We start from the raw sequence: 21,205 nt of genomic DNA, 5'->3' as shown, positions 1-21,205 counted from the left end.
TAGAACACAAACAGCCATGTAGCATGAAAAACTTTGACTAGGAGGCAATGCAGTATTGCTCAAAATACAAATAAATCCTTAATATGGTTCTAAAGTCTCAAAGTGTTTTAACTTAATGTATTCTACGCATTGAGGTAAAAAAAACATCTGCAGCCAGCTCCCCTCCCCCACAGTCCCCCCTAATACTTACCTGAGCCCAATCTTGATCTAATGAAGTGCACGGGAGCAGCGTCTCTCTTGGGTCTCTCTCTCCTCATTGGCTTAGATACAGCTGCGAGAGCCATTTGCTCCTACTGTTTTCAATCACAGCCAGTGAGCCAATGAGGAGAGAAGGGGGCAGGGCCGAGCCGTGCTCTGTGTGTGAATGGACATACAGAGCAGGGCCCAGGAGCGAGCCTACACCACTGCTCCCATAGCAAGTGGCTTGCTTTGGGGGCACATAGCAGGAGGGAGGAGCCAAGAGATCCGCCAGAGGACCCAAGAAGGGGAGGACAGGGGCTTCTCTGTGCAAAACCATTATAAAGAGCAGGTAAGTATGACATATTTGTTTTTTTTTTTTAAGAAATATTCTTCCTTTAGAATAACTTTAATAGCTTGAGTCACAGTAAAAAGTGAAGATTCTCAACAACAATTAATATGCATGGAACTTGGATCAAAGTGGTATAATAACATTTGCATGTTTGTGGGTGGATAAATCTTCAAGTTTTAATCGGAGCAAAGGATGAGACCATACAGTGGATATAAAAAGTCTACACACCCCTGTAAAAATGTCAGGTTTCTGTGATGTAAAAAATTTTGAAAAAGATAAATCATTTCAGAACTTTTTCCACCTTTAATGTTACCTATAAACTGTACAACTCAATTGAAAAACAAAATGAAATCTTTTAGGGGGGGGAAGTAAATATAAAAAAACTAAAATAATGTGGTGTGCACACCCTCTTATAACTGGGGATGTAGCTGTGTTCAGAATTAAGCAATCACATTCAAAATCATGTTAAATAGGAGTCAGTACACACCTGCCATCATTTAAAGTGCCTCTGATTAACCCCAAATAAAGTTCAGCTGTGCTAGTAGGTCTTTCCTGACATTTTCTTAGTCGCATCCTACAGCAAAAGCCATGATTCACAGACAGCTTACAGAGCATCAGAGGGATCTCATTTTTAAAAGGTATCAGTCAGGAGAAGGGTACAAAATAATTTCCAAGGCATTAGATATACCATGCAACACAGTGAAGACAGTCATCAAGTGGAGAAAATATGGCGCAACAGTGACATTACCAAGAACTGGACGTCCCTCCAAAATTGATGAAAAGATGAGAAGAAAACTGGTGTGTGTCATCTTTTCCAACTGCTTGAAGGTGCTGCACACACAAGTATTGTGTAGGGGTGAGATTCAAGTTCACAGTCATGTGGAGTTTGACCTGAACAAGTTTGTAGTTCTCTGAATGGGCCAGTTCACCACCCGCTGAACCTATGGCTGCTGCTCATTTGTTGGTGCTTTCACTACTGACACTAATTGAACAACTTGTTAGTTGCTAGGACTCCAGAGGCCATCTGAGTACTAGCAACCAAGGACTGGCCACCTACATCCTATCAACCAATGACTTTGTCTCTTCCTGGGGCCTTAGGCCTTAAATTATTATTCTGGCCAATGAAATGAATTAGGCCCCTTTCACATGTATGTCATCTGTTCAGTCACGTTTTTCAGAATCAGTTTACGTTTTTCAGATTCATTTGATATTTTTTTTAGATTCAGTTTACATTCATTAACATCCATTTTTGCATCCGTCTTCAGGGCCAGTTCACACCAGAATTGCACAACGTGCTCACTTTCCTGGTCAATTCCTGTGTGCTTTGAGTGAAGTGCATTTTCAGCCAATTCATTTGAAAGGGCTTTAATCGCACTGCACCACACCAAAACTAGTGCATGCACTACTATAAAAACATATTGCAACCATATCAAATGGTACTTCTATACCATGCAATCCAGTGCAGTCAAAGGTTCTGTGTTTGTAACCTACATTTGGAGTGTGGTTAGCATTGCATTGACACTGCTTGCAGATTAAAGTGCAGTGCATTTTGAATGCAGTGCAAAAAACGTGCATGGTATGAATAGCCTTCAGTGCAGTTCACATCAGTCTACATCCGTTTTGCATTTCAGTTCCATTTAGTTTAATTCCATTTACCTCTGTTTTTCATCAGTTTACATCCGTTTTATGACTGTTTTTTTATGCTTAAAAAAAGATTATGAATTACGAATATTTTGCTGAAAAACAGATCTTAACAGAAAGGACAGAAACAGACGCTGTCCATTTACATCCATTCTGATCTGTTTTAACAGATCTGAATGTTGCTAGTTCTGTTTTAAAAAGAAAAAGGAACTTAACAGACGCGGATGCAAACAGATGCCCATCCATTTACATCCGTTTGTCCATAGAAATTAATTGCTATCTGTTTTTCATCCATCGAAGGATGGATGAAAAATGGACAGACGGAACACGGAAAGTGTGAAAGAGGCTTCATCATCTTGATTCCCCCCCCCGCCTAAACATGTCAAGCATTTAGGATTGCTGGGTAAATGCCCTGTGCACATTACAATGCACTACAATGCACTTTTCATGAAAAATGACATTTAATCTGTATAATGTGCTCTATCCAACAATGTTATATTCTAGTGTAAAGAACCTGGATCCATCTATTCTGCACTTTAATTCACCTTGGCATTCAGAGTTAATCCCAAACAGAAAAGACTGCTCACATTCTGCAAGTGGTCAGTGATGTACCTGCTCAGCTGTTCAACATACTGTAGTTGTCCACATTTGCTGCCATTTCTGTTTAGCTCGGAGAAACTACATTTTCTCTGGGACTACGCATTGTTTGCTGTTATCCTGCCATAAATTCTAGTATGATTTCACGTCGTGCAGTGTAACTTTATTGCTTCATTCTACTGCTCTGTATTTCATTGGCCTAACACTAAAGGGTTGATTTACTAAAACTAGTGCACAAATTGGTGCAGCTGTGCATGGTTGGCAATCAGCTTCTAACGTCAGCTTGTTCAATTAAGCTTTGACAAGAAAACCTGGAAGCTGATTGGTTTATGCACAGCTGCTCCAAATTTTGCACTCTACAGTTTTAGTAAATCAACCGCTAAGGCTTCATGCATGCTGGGACTTTTATAAATACTTTTCTCCTTCAAAAATGCACATAAGCAGCATAAGGGGTTTGTCTGCCCCTAAACACCCCTGCCTTTAACTCCTGTAAACGCCTATAGTGTGCATGGACATATAGGCTAACATAGAGGGGCATTTAGATGCAGAGAGATAAAAAGCTCAAATGCCTGTATAAGCAGTACAAAAAAAAAACAATATTGCGGCACCTCTGTATTCACCATACAGTGAAAACGAAGAAATTGGTTTGAAATGTGCAAACCTATATTACCAATATTAAATGTGCAGCTGCCCCTGTAAGTGCAACTACACTAACAAATAAAACTGATAAAAATAAAGCTAAGGCGCTTGCTTAATCCTTTTTGTTATTCTTATTAACAAACAACAATCAAATGTTATACAAGCAACTTAAAAAAGTCCACTGATGTGCAATTTCCCCACACCATGCTGTGACATACGGATGCTTATGGATGATCCCTAGACCCTCATTCTTTAAGTTGGCTCACTCAAACATACTCAGTGATAAAGCAGAACATATCCATTTAAAGCATCTTAGTGTAGTCTTTATTGAAAATGAATCAATCAAATAAGAAATAAAAGAATAATACTCACATATTACAGTGCCTATAATACTGACACCAGTGCAGGGGCGGACTGACCATTTGGAAACACGGGCACTGCTCGAGGGCCCGGGGTCAGTAGGGGGCCCCATGAGATGCCCCTGGTACCTTTTTCATAGGCTTCTTTGAGTTTGGGCAAGGACACAGGGATCCCATGATCCCCTATTGTCCGGGGGCCCCATGAGTTGTCAGTCCGCCCCTGCACCAGCGTATACAGTCTGTATGTGAATCATCTCACAGCAACACCCCTGTTGGTCAGTATACTTTCCAGGCCTCTGTCTCCTAGGCTGGACATGACATCATACAGGACCTGGAAGTAGCGGTCCTTGCACTTAAATGTATGTTTCACCAGACCAGCGTCTTCCTGAAGTGCCAACTTAAATCGTTTAAAACACAATTTTATGACCACAGGCTAATTGAGCTTTGAAGAGCCCTGTACCCGAAGGGTAAAGATTATACCTACTTTTTATGGGCTCATTAGTCCTATAGTGGGTTAGATTATTTATTCTCCAGCCACCATGCCATGGACTGGAGGTCTTTGGTTGACATCAGGTCCTTTGTGTGGTCTGACCACTCACCCATATTTTTGTATGTCAATGTGCCTTAGACACCACGATCCTCATGGTCCTGGCTGCTCAATGATACCTTGCATACACACCCAACCTGTAATCTGGCTGTAATTACCACAATCTTTTTTTCAATCGTCAGAATGACAAAACTTCATTACTGTCCTGCATGTGGTTTTCAGTCAACACAGTGCTCAAATTAAAAAGGAGTGTGCCCAGTTCATACAGGACACACTCTATAGTTCCTTCACCCAAACTGCTGGCTGAAATTTAGTCTGCCAGGTCATCCCTCCTACAATTATATGACGCTACCTGCCACAATCATCATGAGTGGATCTCTCTCAGTAGATACTAGTACTGGAGCAAATGTAGTAGACCTTTGGCTCACTCCCTCCACCCCTGTACCTTACAGACTTACATTCTTTCCATCAAGACCCGTGGGGCCAGGCAACTTCCTCACCTCAGTCAATTCTCAAAACCTTTCCTGATTTCTTATCCTCCCTATATAACTTGTCCTCCTTTTCTGTAGACCTGGACTCTGACACCTATCATCCCCTTTGTGACTACATTACGGACACAGTGCTCCCTACCTTAGACAACACCACTAGAGAGACTCTTTGGAAAGCTCATTCACTATGAATGAACTTCTGTCTGGCGTCACCTCCACCCCCTCTGGTAAGAGACTAACGCCCGGATTGGTCCACTCCAAGTTCTACAAAATCTGTAAAGAGCACCTTGCCCTGTTCATGCTGATCTCTGTGGACACCCTGTTCCTACCCCAAACCCTGAAAGCCCACATATCTCCCATTCCGAATCTGGGTAAAGACCTATTTATGCCAAAGTAATCACTTCCGGCCTGCAACCTCTCTTACCTGCCCTCATACATACAGATCAGGATTAGAGGGGGTTTGTCCAGGAAAGGGAAGCGAGGGACCACACTCTTAAAACACTGCTGCTTCTGAACCATGCCTAAGTGTCCAATACAACGTCTTGCCTTTTCTCCATAGACTCTGAGAAGGCATTTGATCGAGTTAGTTGGTCCTTTTCCAGACAAACATTTCTACAAATTGGAGTGGGCCCCTCTATGTGTGACAGACCAGGACAGGGTCTTTTGGAGGGGACTAGGGGCTAGCCTTCTACCCACTGATTATGGACCATGTAGAGAGCAGATCATTATTTAATGATGGACAACAACGTGATGTATGCAGAGAGCAAGGCTTGGATTAATTCTCTGAATAAAGACAATAAAGCTTCCCTTCTGGAGTGGATGGAAATGTGTAATATTAATCTTGTACAGGTTAATGGTCAGAGGAAATATGGTGGCCCTCCTGCAGACTGGGTTGGAAGAGCTCCTCCATTTGGGACAGGAATATTTACCAACAATCCCCCTCAGGAAATCTATGAGGATAAATTAATTCCACATTTTCAGACTGTTGGAACATTGTACCAGTTTTGTCTTATGATGGCTTTTCTGGTGGGCAGATTGTACAGGTGAAAGCCAGACACCTGAAAGACAGCATGTGTAATATACTTGGTATATACAGGGGCATGGGCTTGTTGCCGGACTGTCATGGATGGGCTCCTGGCCTCGGTACCTGGCTGTTGATTACCTTACTGTTAATTAGATCACTGTTTAATTAGGTTACTATTAGCTGCTAGCTGTTCATTAGATGTACTGTTAGATATACTGATGATATTATGGGTTAAATATTGCATTGTTTAGGATCATCTGATCAAGCTATTATCTGATTTTGTGTGATCTAAATTCTATGTGAATTTTCAATAAAGAAGAGTTTTAGTTGCACCTAAGCTAGTGTCCTTTAGTTCTTGGGTGCAATGCCCAGCTATAATACTTTGTTCTTGTGTCCCAGCGGCGAGGAAGCAGTTCAATGATGGAAACACCCAGGCAGGTTGCCTGGCAGTCCATCACACTATATACATCCTGGATTTATATTCACAGCTGAATAAAAGGGTCCATGTCAATGGCTTTTTGGCACCAGGTTTCTCAATCAGCAATGGCATCCAACATATCATGTCCATTATCCCCTGTTGTAGGTGCTAGCGATGGAACACTTAGCAGTCGCTATTCATAACAATTCGTCTTGGGTATTACTCTGGCACCACAACAAGTGAAGCTAGCCTTTTTTGCTAATGACCTCTTGCCTCATATTACAAATCCCCATCTTGATGCCATATATATTACAAGAGTTCCACCGTTGTGGACTCTATAGCAACTTTAAGGTGAATCTCACCAAATCGGAAATTCTTAATGTCTCTTTGCAAACATCCCAAGTCCAACATCAACGAGACAATATTCTTTTCAAAATCTGTACCTCAGCCATTAAGTATATGGGGATTTATATCCCCGCTGACCTAACACAACTGTATGCTCTGAATTACATTTCCCTTTAACAGTGGACCCTCACTGATCTTCAGTCGTATAACCATACCATTTATTCCTGGTTTAGAAGGATCAATATTTTAAGCATATACAGTATGTTGTTCCGTAATTTCAATACAGTATGGAACCGGCAGAAAGCGCAACTTCACAAAACAATCTTTATTCTACTGAAATCCAAGGGAGGCACTGGTATCCCAGATCTTTCTGTGGGCCGTGCCCCTGTAGTCTTGATCAGGATAGTCAACTGGTTTTATAATGGCTCCACTAAGTAGCTGGTCTCTATAGAACAGGCCAATGCCTCATGTGATCTGGGGCCTTCCCAGTCCTACCCGTTCTCTCCCCTACCTTCCCCCCCCCCTTCCTTTTTTTCCTTTTATCCTTCACCCTTCTTTTCTAATTTCACTCTTTATTTACTCTGTTATTTCTTTCCACCTACCTCTATTGGCCTGAAGCTTTGTCATAAAGTTTTCCTAGGTGAGACTAGAGTGGTTTCTCATCTTTGACATACAACCACCCCTACTCTCAGAGGGATTATTCCCGATAACAGTTTATCCTAAAGATTGCAATAGAAAGTTTTGTTTTTTTTTCAAGCCACTGCTATAAGACTCTTGAGCTCTTCGTTACACACTACTCATAGTACTTCTGTTCAGCTTGGTAATAGTATCTAGTCTGACCATGTGCAATAATTTCTCTTTTGTGTATGTCCAAACAGGATGGATGTGATACTTGTTTGTTCAGTATGTCTTCTTTATTCTGCATTTTTGTATATTTGAAAACGTTTCAGTAAAATCTGATTTGAAAAGAAGTATTTATATAGCATTTTACATATACTGTGCCTGCTCTGAAGAAGCTCACAATCTAATGCATGCATACACATACTAGGGCCGATTTAGGCAGGAGCCAGTTAACTCGCAATCATAACTAAGGAGTGTGACAGGACACTTGCGTACCTGGCGAAAACCCACACAAGCAGAAAATATACAAACTCCATGCAGATAGTGTCTTTTTTGGAATTCAGACAACTGACCCTAGTGCAGACGTGCAAACCACTGCACGTTTGAAGAGTTGATGTGATCATAATATTATAAAGATTCTTGTTAGAACGGACAAATTAAATAAAGCTAATTATAAATCTGCTGCCATGAGGTTTGGCACATTATGTCAATAAAACAGAAGAGTTTATATGGCTCAATGGGACATCCTAGTCTGTGACAGATTTATACAGGCCAGGTCAGCTTGTAGCCCTCTGGGTATCTTTTTATGCTTCGTGTCATACAAATACTTGTCTAATGAAATGTTTTCTCTAATCCACAGGAGCCATTGTGATAGCGTATATTGTCTGCTGGTTACCATATCATGCCAGAAGACTGATGTACTGCTATATCCCAGATGATGAGTGGTCTGGGTAAGTTGCATTAGACATAATTGTGCTCATCAATCACTCACTATTTAATTTGTCTCACAGCACAGTCAGTTGAATGACACCACCAACAACTAAAGTTCCGATATGCAATTTTTACATAGTTACATTGGTCCAGTTTGGACCAATAGAAGTACTGCTTATATATGTGTATATGTGTATGTTCCTTGCCCATGGGATTCCTGTGGAAACTAAAAATCACTGGAGTACGTCTCGCTACTACGGTGATCTCTACTAGCTTCCAGGTCCAGCATCTAGGGGCTGTCCTGCTGCATTGTGAAGCATTTACAATACTCAATACTAGGATGTTACTAATCAGTAGATTAGGGCTTGGCACTGCAAGTCCAGCAATGTTAGTTTTTGACACAGGGCTTTGAGGACAGAGGGCAAGTGGAAACTGGAGCGCTTCACAAAGTGGCTCATGTTCTACTTGATCCCCTACACTAGAGAACCCCTTCTTACTTACTTTAACACCTAACATGAGCTAATATCATTTAAACACACATCCAAAACTTGACAGCATAATTATTAAGCAGTGAATGGGATTTTCATCAAACACTCAATATTGGTGCATGCAACCACGGTCATTTAAACCAGATTCACATCCAATGTATTTTCTGGTAAACATTACATTTTACTACTTTCTAAATATGCCTATAACAACCTAAAGAGAAACTATAGTGCTTTAGGGATCATTATAGTTTGCATTTTGTAAGTGTATGTTTTTCTGTTTCAATGTATTTATCAAATACATTGCAATATAACAAGCTCATGATTTGCTGTGCAGGCGCAGAGCTAAACAATCACATACAAAAGCTGATACAATTCGGCAACATGCAATGATGAATCAGCTTAGTTCTAACTGTAACTAAGGAGGGCTAGTAGGAAAAACAAAAGCAATGATACCATCATTGCCCAATTGTTCTCCATGAGGTAGTAATCCCCACTTATAAGTATCAGCCTGAAAAGAGGAAGGAAGGAAGGACACAGACTGAAAAAGGAGGAAAGGGAAATGTAGGGAAAGAGAGAAGAGAGAGGAAGAATCAGGGAAGGAAAGGTATTGCGTACCTAGGACTGACGCGGGCGTAAGTGTATATGTTTTTAAACAATTCATAATTTTTTTTTTACTATTTATTTAAAATCTATATTTGCAAACAAGCATTCATTAGAGGTGACAGAGTTTACAGAGCAGAGCAGAAACTATTTGCATTCAGATCATCTCTCTCTAGTTGAAAGTGTAAATAGTCATCTATCAGATTCATGCTCTTGTCTGTGTAAATTTGGGCTTGAGCTATTCAGCAATGTAAATGGGCTTTTTAAAGGTAAAGCAAAACTAAAAAAAATGTGAAAAGGAGCCTAAAGCTCTATAAATAGGGAGACTGACAGGAAAAAAAACCTCACAGAGGATCCAGTCTTTTCCTCTTCTGTGGCAGACAAAGTAAAACATTTTGGCTGGACTTAAAGTCGTGGGGTAATGCAATCAATATGTATTTGTTTGCCCATGTCGAGTTGATGAAATTGTGTTGGTTTGTGCTATTGTGAGTCGTATATAATTATAAAAACCCATATAACTGTCATGTTGATCTCCTCCTGTAGGTTCCTCTACACGTTTTACCATTACTTCTACATGCTGACCAACACTCTCTTCTACATCAGCTCAGCTGTGAATCCAATCCTTTATAACGTGGTCTCCTCCTCTTTCCGAAAACTCTTCCTGGAGACCCTCAGCCCATCCTGCAGTAAACAGAATGGCAATTTCTCCATAAAATCGGGTTCATCCCACACAAGACCAGATTGATGTCTCCTCTTCTGTATATTGTATGGAGTAACGATTTTCTGAGCACACTGGACAAATATTGTTACATATGGAGTTACATTAAGTGTTTATATAGCAGACTAGTGCATTCCAGTCATAAAGGTCATACCTATAACGACGTCTACCTGTACAGATCGAACTTAGTGGTCTGGTTGGTGTATGATTTACAAGGTCAGTCTACCAAAAAGGGTGAGACCCCATTCATACTAATTGTAAACAAGTGAGTAGGGCTATATACCTGGATACAGATAGTTTTCTGTTACAGTCCCTTATCAGAAATAAGCAACCAGAAGAAAAATTCCACTTAACAATATCTGTTTCAGTTTGGGTGGACTTTCAAATCTTGTAAAAATATAGTGTGCTACTCTCTATAGTCTATATAACATTCTAATTACTGGGACATATCCACTTCTTTCATCACTCCGTGGTCTGTTACAAATAGCTGGATGTCTACAGCGTTACTACTGATACCAGGACAATGATCACTGGTCACACCTAGACATAAATTTATTGTACCTTTCTTATGTATTTTTGTGAGCTTTTTGGAACCTTGAATGTCCAACCAAAGGGCAACCAATGTAAAGATACACATCTCAATGGTGCCAGTACCCAGGGCTGGTGCTAGACTATATTGCGCCCTAGGAAAGAACAGCTACTTGCGCCCCCCCCCAACAATATATATCAACAATATATGAAACTGCTAAATTTCTTTTAATTTTCAAAAATAAGTGCCATATGCTGCCACCAGCTCCAATATTAAAGACAAAATCAGTGTCATGGACGGACTGTATATGCAAACAGTGTAGCGCTAAATAAATACTAACCGAACCCCCTCAATACACAAAGGGGGGCACAAAAGAAAAAATATATAATAAATAAATTGCAACACGTGAATACCCTATGGCAGGGGTAGGCAACCTGAGAGCCGCAGGACTACAAGTTCCATCATGCCCAGGGGCGGACTGACCATTTGGAAACTCGGGCACTGCCCGAGGGCCCGGGGTCAGTAGGGGGCCCCATGAGATGCCCCTGGTACCTTTTTCATAGGCTTTTTTGAGTTTGGGCAAGGACACAGGGGCCCTATGATCCCCTATTGAGGGCCTGGGGTCAGTAGGGGGCCCCAGGAGATGCCCCTGGTACCTTTTTCATAGGCTTTTTTGAGTTTGGGCAAGGACACAGGGGCCCCATGATCCCCTATTTCCCGGGGGCCCCATGAGTTGTCAGTCCGCCCCTGATCATGCCTCTGCAAGTCACAGTTGTAACTGTCAGTTTTGTAATCTTTGCAATGCCTCATGGGAAATGTAGTTCCACAACAGCTAGAGAGCCGCAGGTTGCCTACCCCTGCCCTATGGGAATTAATCAAATCCAAATGTGAACAGTGTCATATAATGCAATGGTGAATGACACACAAAAACACCAATATAAATCAAATAAAGTGATGAACATACATAATCAGATACAAGTCCACAAAAGATGCATATATAAATTATATATGTAATAATAGTGCTCCAAAACAATTCTCATGCAGGTGACTGTATGTGATCAATCCGTGATAATCCTTAGTGGCCAAAATACCCCCTCACCTCCTTGCATCGACCCTACAGGGTCAGCTCGCTCTGAGTAATACACCGATCTGATTGGTGGTAAGATTCCTCACAGGCTCCTCTCAAGGTAATATACGTTCCAATCCTTCCATATGGTGCACAGCAAAAACTCTCTCCAGATCATAAATAAACAAGAAAATCCTCCATAGTGTAAACAGTTTTAATATATAATGTATATACAGTAAAAATGCCCACTCACATGCTCCTTCTCCTCTGAACAATACTATATCACCTCATGCTAGAGGTGTACTGCATGGGTATCACAAACAGGTGTTCCAATATGGCCCCCACGCCGGAAATGACGTCATCGCGCACCCGGTAATGCCTCCTCGCGTACCGACCCTGAAGAAGTCACGTGTCTAGCGTGACGCAACGCGTCGGTACGCGAGGAGACATTTCCAGGTGTGCGGTGACATCATTTCCGGTGTGGGGGCCATATTGGAACACCTGTTTGTGATACCCATGCAGTACAGCTTGGTTCTGACTTACTTAAAGATCACATGCCTAATAGTAGAATCCCACGTTTAGTTTGACTTTAAATAGTTAATTTGGCCCAACTATTTGGATTACATAACTATGCTGCCTATGTGTGTGCTGTAATATACTGTAGTAGGCTAAGTTACATACAATAAGCAACACTGTGTTTCAGCAGCGGGTAAGGTGATTTCCCATCAGCTGTCGGTGGAGTTTTTTTATCAATAAGTACAAGGCTTTCTCTGATTGGTTAAGATGTTAATCATGATGTCATCCTGCCTCTCCACCTTGATCAATCAGCCAAAGCCTTGCATTCACTGATTAAAAATACAAGGCTTCTCGTGATTGATGAAGAAGCATTCAGCCTGTCTCTCTATAATTCCGGGAGCAGATGAGAAGTCACCTGTACTTGTGCCAGAACACATTGCTGCTTACTCTATGCAGCTAATGCCACTACAGTATATTACAGGGAACCCCATATAGTTATGCAGCGGAATTACTTTGTTTTGGCCAAGTCAAATTAATCCTGGAATTCTATTTTAAGAGGCATGGCCACACACACACACACAGTAACAAATTCTATATATTGCAAAAAGTATTGGGCGAGCCCTCCAAATCATTGGATTCAGGTGTTTCAATCACCTCCATGGCCACAGGTGTGTAAAATCAAGCACCTAGGCATGCAGACTGCTTCTACAAACATTTGTGAAAAAACAGGTCACTCTTAGGAGCTCAGTGAATTCAAACGTGGTACCGTAATAGGTTACCACCTTTGCAATAAGTCCATCATGAAATTTCCTTGCTACTAAATATTCCATGGTCAACTGTTAGTGGTATTATAGCAAAGTGGAAGAAACTGGGAACAACAGCAACTGAAGTGCACAGGGCACAGAATTTGCCAACTGTCTGCACAGTAAATAGCTAAAGACCTCCAAACTTCATGTGGCCTTCAGAATAGCACAACAACAGTGCATAGAGAGCTTCATGGAATGGGTTTCCATGGCCAAGCAGCTTCATCCAAGCCTTACATCACCAAGTTCAATGGAATATGTCGGATGCAGTGGTGTAAAGCATGCCACCCCTGAACTCTAGAGCAGTGGAGACGTGTTCTCTTGAGTGATGAATCACGCTTCTCTGTCTGGCAATCTGATGGATGTGCCTGGGTTTTGCGGTTGCCAGGAGAACGGTACTTACCTGACTGCATTGTGCCAAGGTTAAAGATTGGTGGAGGGGGGATTGTAGTGTGGGGTTGTTTTTCAGGGGTTGGGCTTGGCCTTTTAGTTCCAGTGAAGGGAATTGTTAAGGTTTCAGCATACCAAGACATTTTGGATAATTTCATGCTCCCAACTTTGTGGGAACAGTTTGGGGATGGCCCCTTCTTGTTCCAACTTGCCTACTCAGTAGTGCACAAAGCAAGGTACATAAATATATGGCTTTGCGAGTTTGGGGTGGAAGAACTTGACAAAACCACAAAAAGTCCTGACCTCAACCCGAGAGAACACCTTTGGGATGAATTAGAGCGGAGACTGTGAGCCAGGCCTTCTCGTCCGACATCAGTGTCTGAACTTACAAATGCGCTTCTGGAAGAATGATCAAACATTCCCATAGACACACTCCTAAACCTTGTGGAAAGCCTTCCCAGAAGAGTTGAAGCTGTTATAGCTGCAAAGGGTGGGCCAACTCAATAATGAACCCTATGGACTAAAACTGGGATGCCATTACAATTCATGTGCATGTAAGGGCAGGTTTCCCAACACTTTTGGCAATATAGTGTGTATACCACTATCCATATCCTTAACATTTTTTGGATTTTTTTTGCTTCTTTTGTTTTCACAGTAAGGACTGCATATCTTCTTCTGAATTTTTGATGGGTATGATTTGCTGCTTGTAGCTCCACCTTTGGATCACTGTATTTCACATAAAGATTTGTAAATGCTACTTTTAGTGGTCATGTGAATCTTGACTTCATTCTTCACATGACTGGGCTATTAATATTCCTGGCTATGCTCTCTTTTGGAAAGACAGGGTAAAAAGGAAAGGTGGTTGGGTCTGTCTCTATGTGGGAAGTAACCTCAAAGCGAGTGTGTAAGATGGAGAGTGTGATGAGGCTGAAGCATTATAGGTAGAACTGCATTTGTGTGTGCATACTACAAAGGTAATCATTGGAGTTTGTTATAGGCTGCCCAGTGTTAATCAGGAGGTGGAGACTCAGCTCCTTGCACAGATAAAAAGGGCTGCAAGGGCTGGCAGAGTGATAATAATGGGGGATTTTAACTACCCTGATATTCATTCGGAGTATTGACACTGCTGGAACAGTTAAAGGGCAGACATTTATAAACCTATTACAAGACAATTTTATGGTACAGGTCATAGAGACGGGGTCTCTAGCAGTGCTAGGAATGATGCTCTGCTGGACCTAGTAATCTCTAACCATGCAGAGTTTATTACTAATGTTCATATAAAAGAACATCTGGGTAGCAGTGACCATAACATGATTTCAATTAATGTTAGCTGTAAACAACAAGCACATACAGGAAAGATAAAAACACTTAACGTTAAGACAGCAAATCTTTCAAGGTTGAGATCTGCTCTCCAAGTCTTCGACTGAGAGGGAATATTGGCATTGATGGACACAGAACAGAAATTGGAATTCTTCAAAAAGACTGTATGTGAACACACTGCAAAATATATTCCCATGGGCTATAAGTTTAAAAGGCTAAAAATGATACCTGTTGGTGGCTCAAGACCAAATTAAAAAAAGGTATACAGTTGTGTTCAAAATAATAGCAGTGTTGAAAAAAGTGAATAAAGCTCAAAATCCTTTTAATAGCTTTTATTTCCATACACACAAATGCATTGGGAACACTACACATTCTATTCCAAATCAAAACATGAAGAAAAATAAATCAAATTTGTGTTGTTCCTCTAAAAAATTTTAAGAAAAGTGAATATTAGACTGCTCAAAAAAATAGCAGTTTGTTTGTATTCTTCTTAACAAACTCAAACATTCACTATATAAACTGAAAAATGTTTGAAGATTTTGCTTTCCTTTGAATCACTTAATGAATATTTAGTTGTATAAGCACGGTTTCTGAGAAGTGCTGTACATCTGTGTTGCATGGAGTCAACCAACTTCTGGCACCTGTGAACAGGTATTCCAGCCCAGGATGATTGGACTACATTCCACAGTTCTTCTCTATTTCTTGGTTTTGCCTCAGAAACTGCATTTTTGATGTCACCCCACAAGTTTTCTATTGGATTAAGATCCGGGGATTGGGCTGGCCACTCCATAATGTCAATCTTGTTGGTCTGGAACCAAGATGTTGCACATTTACTGGTGTGTTTGGGGTCATTGGCTTGTTGGAACACCCATTTCAAGGGCATTTCCTCTTCAGCATAAGGCAGCATGACCTCTTCAAGTATTCTGATGTATTCAAACTGATCCATGATCCCTGGTATGCGATAAATAGGCCCAACACCGTAGTATGAGAAACATCCCCATATCATGATGCTTGCACAACCATGCTTCACTGTCTTCACAGTGTACTGTGGCTTGAATTCAGTGTTTGGGGGTCATCTGACAAACTGTCTCCGGCCACTAGACCCAAAAACAACAATCTTACTTTCATCAGTCCACAAAATTTTGCGCCATTTCTCTTTAGACCAGTCAATGTACTCTTTGGCAAATTGTAACCTCTTCAGCACGTCTTTTTTTCAACAGTGGGACTTTGCGGGGGCTTCTTGCAGATAGCTTGGCTTCACATAGGCGTCTTCTAATTGTAACAGTACTCACAGGTAACTTTAGACCTTCTTTGATCTTCCTGGAGCTGATTGTTGGCTGAGTCCTTGCCATTTTGGCTATTCTTCTATCCATTCGAATGGTAGTTTTTCGCTTTCTTCCACATCTTTCAGGTTTTGGTTGCCATTTTAAAGCATTTGCGATCATTTTAGCTGAGCAGCCGATCATTTTCTGCACTTCTTTATATGTTTTCCCTTCTCCAATCAACTTTTTAATCAAGGTACGCTGTTCTTCTGAACAATGTCTGGAACAACCCATTTTCCTCAGAATTTCAGAGAGAAATGCACTGTAACCAGCATGTACAACATTTGCTGCCTTCCTTCCTTAAATAAGGGCAATAATTTCCACCTGTTTTTCAAAGAATGAATTACCTCACTAATAGAACTCCACACTGCTATTATTTTGAACATGCTCCTTTCAATTAGTGGTTCAATTACACAGAATCAGCAGCATGCATGTCATGACTGTTGGGTCTGCTGGATTTCTATTACTCTACTACACCTGCTAGTAATGATTTGCCATGTAGAAATATAATTTCTACCAAAACAGTGATTGATCAGGTTAGTGATGTCTGACTGCTATTATTTTGAACATAACTGTATATGATCCGAAATGAGCTTTTAAAAAATATAAAAATGAAGAAACACTATCATTATTTAAATGTTACAAGGGTTATAACAGAATATGTAAAAAGGAAATCGAGGCCACAAAAATTCAAAACAAACGACAGATTGCAAAAGAGAGTAAGACAAACTCAACGAAATTCTTCAATTTCAGGCCCTTTACAAAATAATCTAGAATGTGTAACTGGGGACAAAGAGAAGGAAAATTTATTAAATACCTTCTTCAACTCTGAGTATAAAAAGGAGCTGGGGGAGCTCTTGTCCATAAAGCGCATGGTATTGACACAGCCCCAGCTGATCCATAATGGCTCAAAATTGATACGGTCCAGAAATATTTAAACATAATAAAGGTGAATACACTCACGGGTACTAAAAAAATTGAGCTCTTTCATTTCAAAGCCATTGTTTCAAATTTTTAGGGACATTTTAATGACTGGCATATTACCACTGGATTGGCCAATTTGGTGCCTATATTTATTAAGGGAGTCAAAGTCTTTACCAAGTAATTATAGACCTGTTTAATTTCTGTAGTTTGGAAGATACTGGAGAGTTTATTAAAAGACCACATAGATGAATTTTTGCTAGAAAGAAACATTTTATGCAATAGCCAGCATGGATTCACAAAAGACAGAAGTTATCAAATAAATCTAGTTTCTTTTTATGAGGAGGTGAGCAAAAACTTAAACAAAGGAGTGGCTGTGGGTATTGTATACTTGGATTTTGCAAAAGCGTTTGACACAGTTCCCCACACACAGCTAATGTGTAAGGTAAAGTCTACGGGCTTGGAAAAATCAGTATGTAAATAAATAAAAAACTGGCTAAAAGATCGTATTCAGAGAGTAGTGGTTAATGATTCATACTCTGAATGGTCTAGGGTTGTCAGTGGTGTACCCCAAGGTTCAGGGTTGGGACCTTTTACTTCTTAATATATTTATAAATGATATAGCGTTTGGAATTAAAATTGCCATTTTAGTGTTTGCAGATGACACCAAGCTGTGCAGTGGAATAACGTCCTTACAGGATGTCTCCAACTTACAAGCCAACCTCAATGCACTGTTAATTGGGCAACTATTTGGCAAATGAGGTTTAATGTTGATAAATGTAAGGTTATACACTTGGGGGCTAAGAATATGCATGCATCATACATACTAGGGGGAGTACAACTGGGGGAATCAATGGTGGAGAAGGATCTGGGAGTTCTGGTAGATCATAGGCTTACCATGCAATGCCAAGCTGCGGTTTCCAAAGTGAGCAAAATCCTCTCTTGTATTAAAAGCGGTATAGACTCCAGAGAGAGAGATATCATTTTACCCTGTACAAATCATTAGTAACACCTCATTTGGAATATGCAGTTCAGTTTTGGGTACCAGTTTACAAAAAGGATATCGGGCAACTGGAGAAAGTGCAGAGAAGGGCAACCAAACTGATACGAGGCATGGAGGAGCTCAGCTATTAGGAAAGATTAGAGGAACTGAATTTATTCTCTCTTGAGAAAAGATTAAGGGGGGATATGATCAACTTTTATAAATATATACGTGGTCCATATAGTGAACTCAGTGTAGAGTTATTCACCTTAAGGTCATCACAGAGGTCAAGAGGTCACTCTTTACATCTGGAGGAAAAATGATTTAATCTCCAATTATGGAAAGGCTTCTTCACAGTGAGAGCTGTGAAAATGTGGAATAGACTCCCGCAAGAGTTGGTTCTGGCCATCTCAGTAGACAGTTTAAAAAAAAAAAAGGCCTGGATTCTTTCCTAAATGCGCATATTATAGCTGGATGCTAATATTAATAGGTAAAGTTGATCCAGGGAATATCCAATTGCCCCTTGGGGGATCAGGAAGGAATTTTTTTTTCCCCTGCTGGGACAAATTGGATCATGCTTTATTGGGGTTTTTTGCCTTCCTCTGAATCAACTGAGTGTATAGGATAGCGTATATGGAGGTTTTCTATTTGTGTGTTTTCTGTTGGTTGGACTGGATGTCTTTTTTTTTAACCAGATTAACTGTATGTACTCCCTGTGACATCATCACCAGATTTGCAAAAAAAAGGCAGATGCTGGGAGAAGAGATCAGTTCGTAGTCTGAGCTAAGCATGCTCCCAAGTCTACATCACCAAGAGCCCTTTGCTTGCACATAGTGGGGTTAATTTGTTAAGATGATTCTTGACTTTGCAAGAGAAGTTGCACTATGCAAGGGAATCTTCCCCAGAGTTTAGTAAATGAGGTGAAGCTCTACTGACTTCCATCATCCAATCACGCGCAAGAAAAAATGCTGTTCTCTTATTTCCTTGCTCGTGATTGGGTATTTTTTGTTATTTTTAACAAGATTTATATCATGCCAACAGCTCCGCTCTTTACAAAATAAAGGCATACAGTACATTTACAATACAATTAAAGACAGTGTATTAGTTAGAAACAAGATAGGTTTCTCTAAAGACAGAGTAGGAAATAGTCAGACATATTGGGTTAAGGAGTTCCAGAGGAAGGAAGAGGCTCTGGAGAAGTCCTGGAGGTGAGCATGGGATGGGGTGAGGAGAGAGCTAGGGAACAGGACATCTTGTGAGGACCAAAGAGACCAGTGTGATTGGTATTTTGAGATAAAGTTAGTGATGTAGTTGGGGGCAAAGTTGTAGATGGCTTTGTAAGTTGTTAGTATTTGGAATTGTATTCATTGGGCGAGCGGAATCCAGTGGAGGGATCATCAGAGAATGATAGCAGACACTGGACGTTTGGTAAGGTGGATGGGTCTGGCAGCAACATTGATGATGGTCTGAAGGGACCTATGTAAAGGTAAGCCAATGAGGAGGGAGTTGCAGTTGTCTAGGTGAGCCAGGGAATGAGTTAGAAGCGTTGTGGTGTTGTTGATTAAAGCAACATTAAACCCAAAACCAAAATGTATTGTATTGCAGCTAACCAACCCTTTGATGTGTTGGCTGCATTCATTTTTCTTTTTAGGCTTTTTTCCCTCTGTTTTCCAGTAACACACTTCCTGTGTTGGAGAGTTCCCACTCTGGATGAAGGAGCACAGGGGCACCTTTGGACAGCAGCATTATCGGTCTGGGGGGAGAAGGTTGTTAGATATACTAGCAGATTTAGATACACTAGCAAATAGAAGCTGAACTCAAGCTCACACTGCAGTTACAGAGACAGTTATAGCAAACAGTTTTTCTCTTGCCATAAATGTTTTACATGAATAAATAAAAGCTGATCATTGTAAGCACCCCTGTCATTGGTACAGTTTGTCTCAACACTCTTAACTGCTACATTTGCAGGACAGTTTGTTCTGTTGAAATAACAACAGAACCACTGACTGGATCACCAGGTGAAAATAAGGGAAGAAAAGCCTAAAACAGAAAACTAATCAACCATCACATCCAAGAATTGGTAAACTGCAATATAATAAATGTTTTCTTTAGATTAGGTACCTCTTTAAGAAAGGGCGTATTCTATGTTGTAGAGGTTGAGGCAGCATGATTTGAACAGTGATTGAATGTAGGGCTGAAAGGAGAGTTCAGAGTCCAGAGTTAATCCTAACACCTTGGCATGTGGGGATGAACTGATAGTTGTGCCATCAATCGTGACAGAGGAAGAGGAAATATTATGAGTTCAGTTTTGGATAGATTGCATTTGAACTGCTGTGGGTATTCTTTGCCAAGTGAAATGTCACTGTATTGACTAAGATGGGCATAAAATCAGTGGTGTATTTAGGCTTTGAGCTGTCCTAGGCAACATAAAAATCAGATGTAAAGAGAATCCTCTTGCGCTTGAAATAGAGCCCTAACCCTAAAAAAGCTGCTGACACTAACCTTATTACCTATTAGGTGAAGTGACTAATTAATACAAAAAAGTGCAGCGCTAAATAAATATACAATATATCTAAAAATAATAATAATAAACAGTGTAGTGACACACTCAATCCCCTTAGAAATACTCAGATAAAAGGGAAAACATACAAAAATTGTGCAACACGTGACTTCCCACTAAGGGAATATAGCAAGTGCAAGTGATAAATGCTCCAATCGTGATTCATAAAACATTTTTTCCCAGTGACTCTCAACACTTAATATAAACTTAAAAATACAGTCCACACACAGTGCATATATATATACACTATATACAATCTGATGAGAGTGCTTCCATTCGATGATCATGCAAGTGACTGTGTAAGATTCGTGTTCAATCCTCCAGTGGCCTAAGTGGCCCCTCACCTCATATGCTCGACCCTACAGGGTCAGCTCGCTCAAAAGATCACAGCAATCCTGATAAGGGCAGATTCATCACAGGCTCCCCTCAAGGTAAAAAACGCTCCTTATTCCAAGCCTCCATACAGTATAGTAATATTCTCCCCGGATCATAGATAGACACAAAAAGCGAACATAGTGTAATCCGTTTTATTTAATCAAATATAATTAAGGTTGCCCACTAACATGTAACTCCTTCTTGTGTACAGCTTCGTATCACCTCATGTTAGAGGTGTACTCCATGGGTATCTAAAAAGGTGTTCCAATATGGCCCCCACGCCGGAAGTGACTTCACCGCGCACCCGGAACGTCCTCCTCGCGTACCGACGCGTTACGTCACGTTATCACGTGACATCCTCAGGGTATCAGATGCTCCCCTCCGCCTGGTGGAGAGCGCCTGACACCGACCAACACCAGCCCCCCACCCGAGAGACCCTTCCACTGACACATGCCGCATATGTCCCTTCTTCCAGGG

At 40.8% G+C, this 21,205-nt stretch overlaps 1 protein-coding gene across 1 annotated transcript in view; it reads left to right on the top strand.

Annotated features, from left to right (window-relative positions):
* NTSR2 (neurotensin receptor 2) overlaps nucleotides 1–11,748 on the top strand; it is a 122,129-nt gene extending 110,381 nt beyond the window's left edge. Inside the window, exons 3-4 of the mRNA XM_089672062.1 lie at nucleotides 8,068–8,158; nucleotides 9,770–11,748. Of these exons, the coding sequence (XP_089528188.1) occupies nucleotides 8,068–8,158; nucleotides 9,770–9,971 (293 nt within the window). The 3' untranslated portion in view covers nucleotides 9,972–11,748. The remainder of the gene's footprint in view (nucleotides 1–8,067; nucleotides 8,159–9,769) is intronic.
* The last annotated feature ends 9,457 nt before the right edge of the window (nucleotides 11,749–21,205 follow it).

The sequence above is a fragment of the Staurois parvus genome, unplaced genomic scaffold (genome assembly GCF_062004578.1).
Source record: "Staurois parvus isolate SC_StPar_1 unplaced genomic scaffold, SC_StPar_1.0 ptg000118l, whole genome shotgun sequence".
Taxonomy (NCBI): Eukaryota; Metazoa; Chordata; class Amphibia; order Anura; family Ranidae; genus Staurois; species Staurois parvus.
This window is presented reverse-complemented; position numbering and strand designations above follow the sequence as displayed.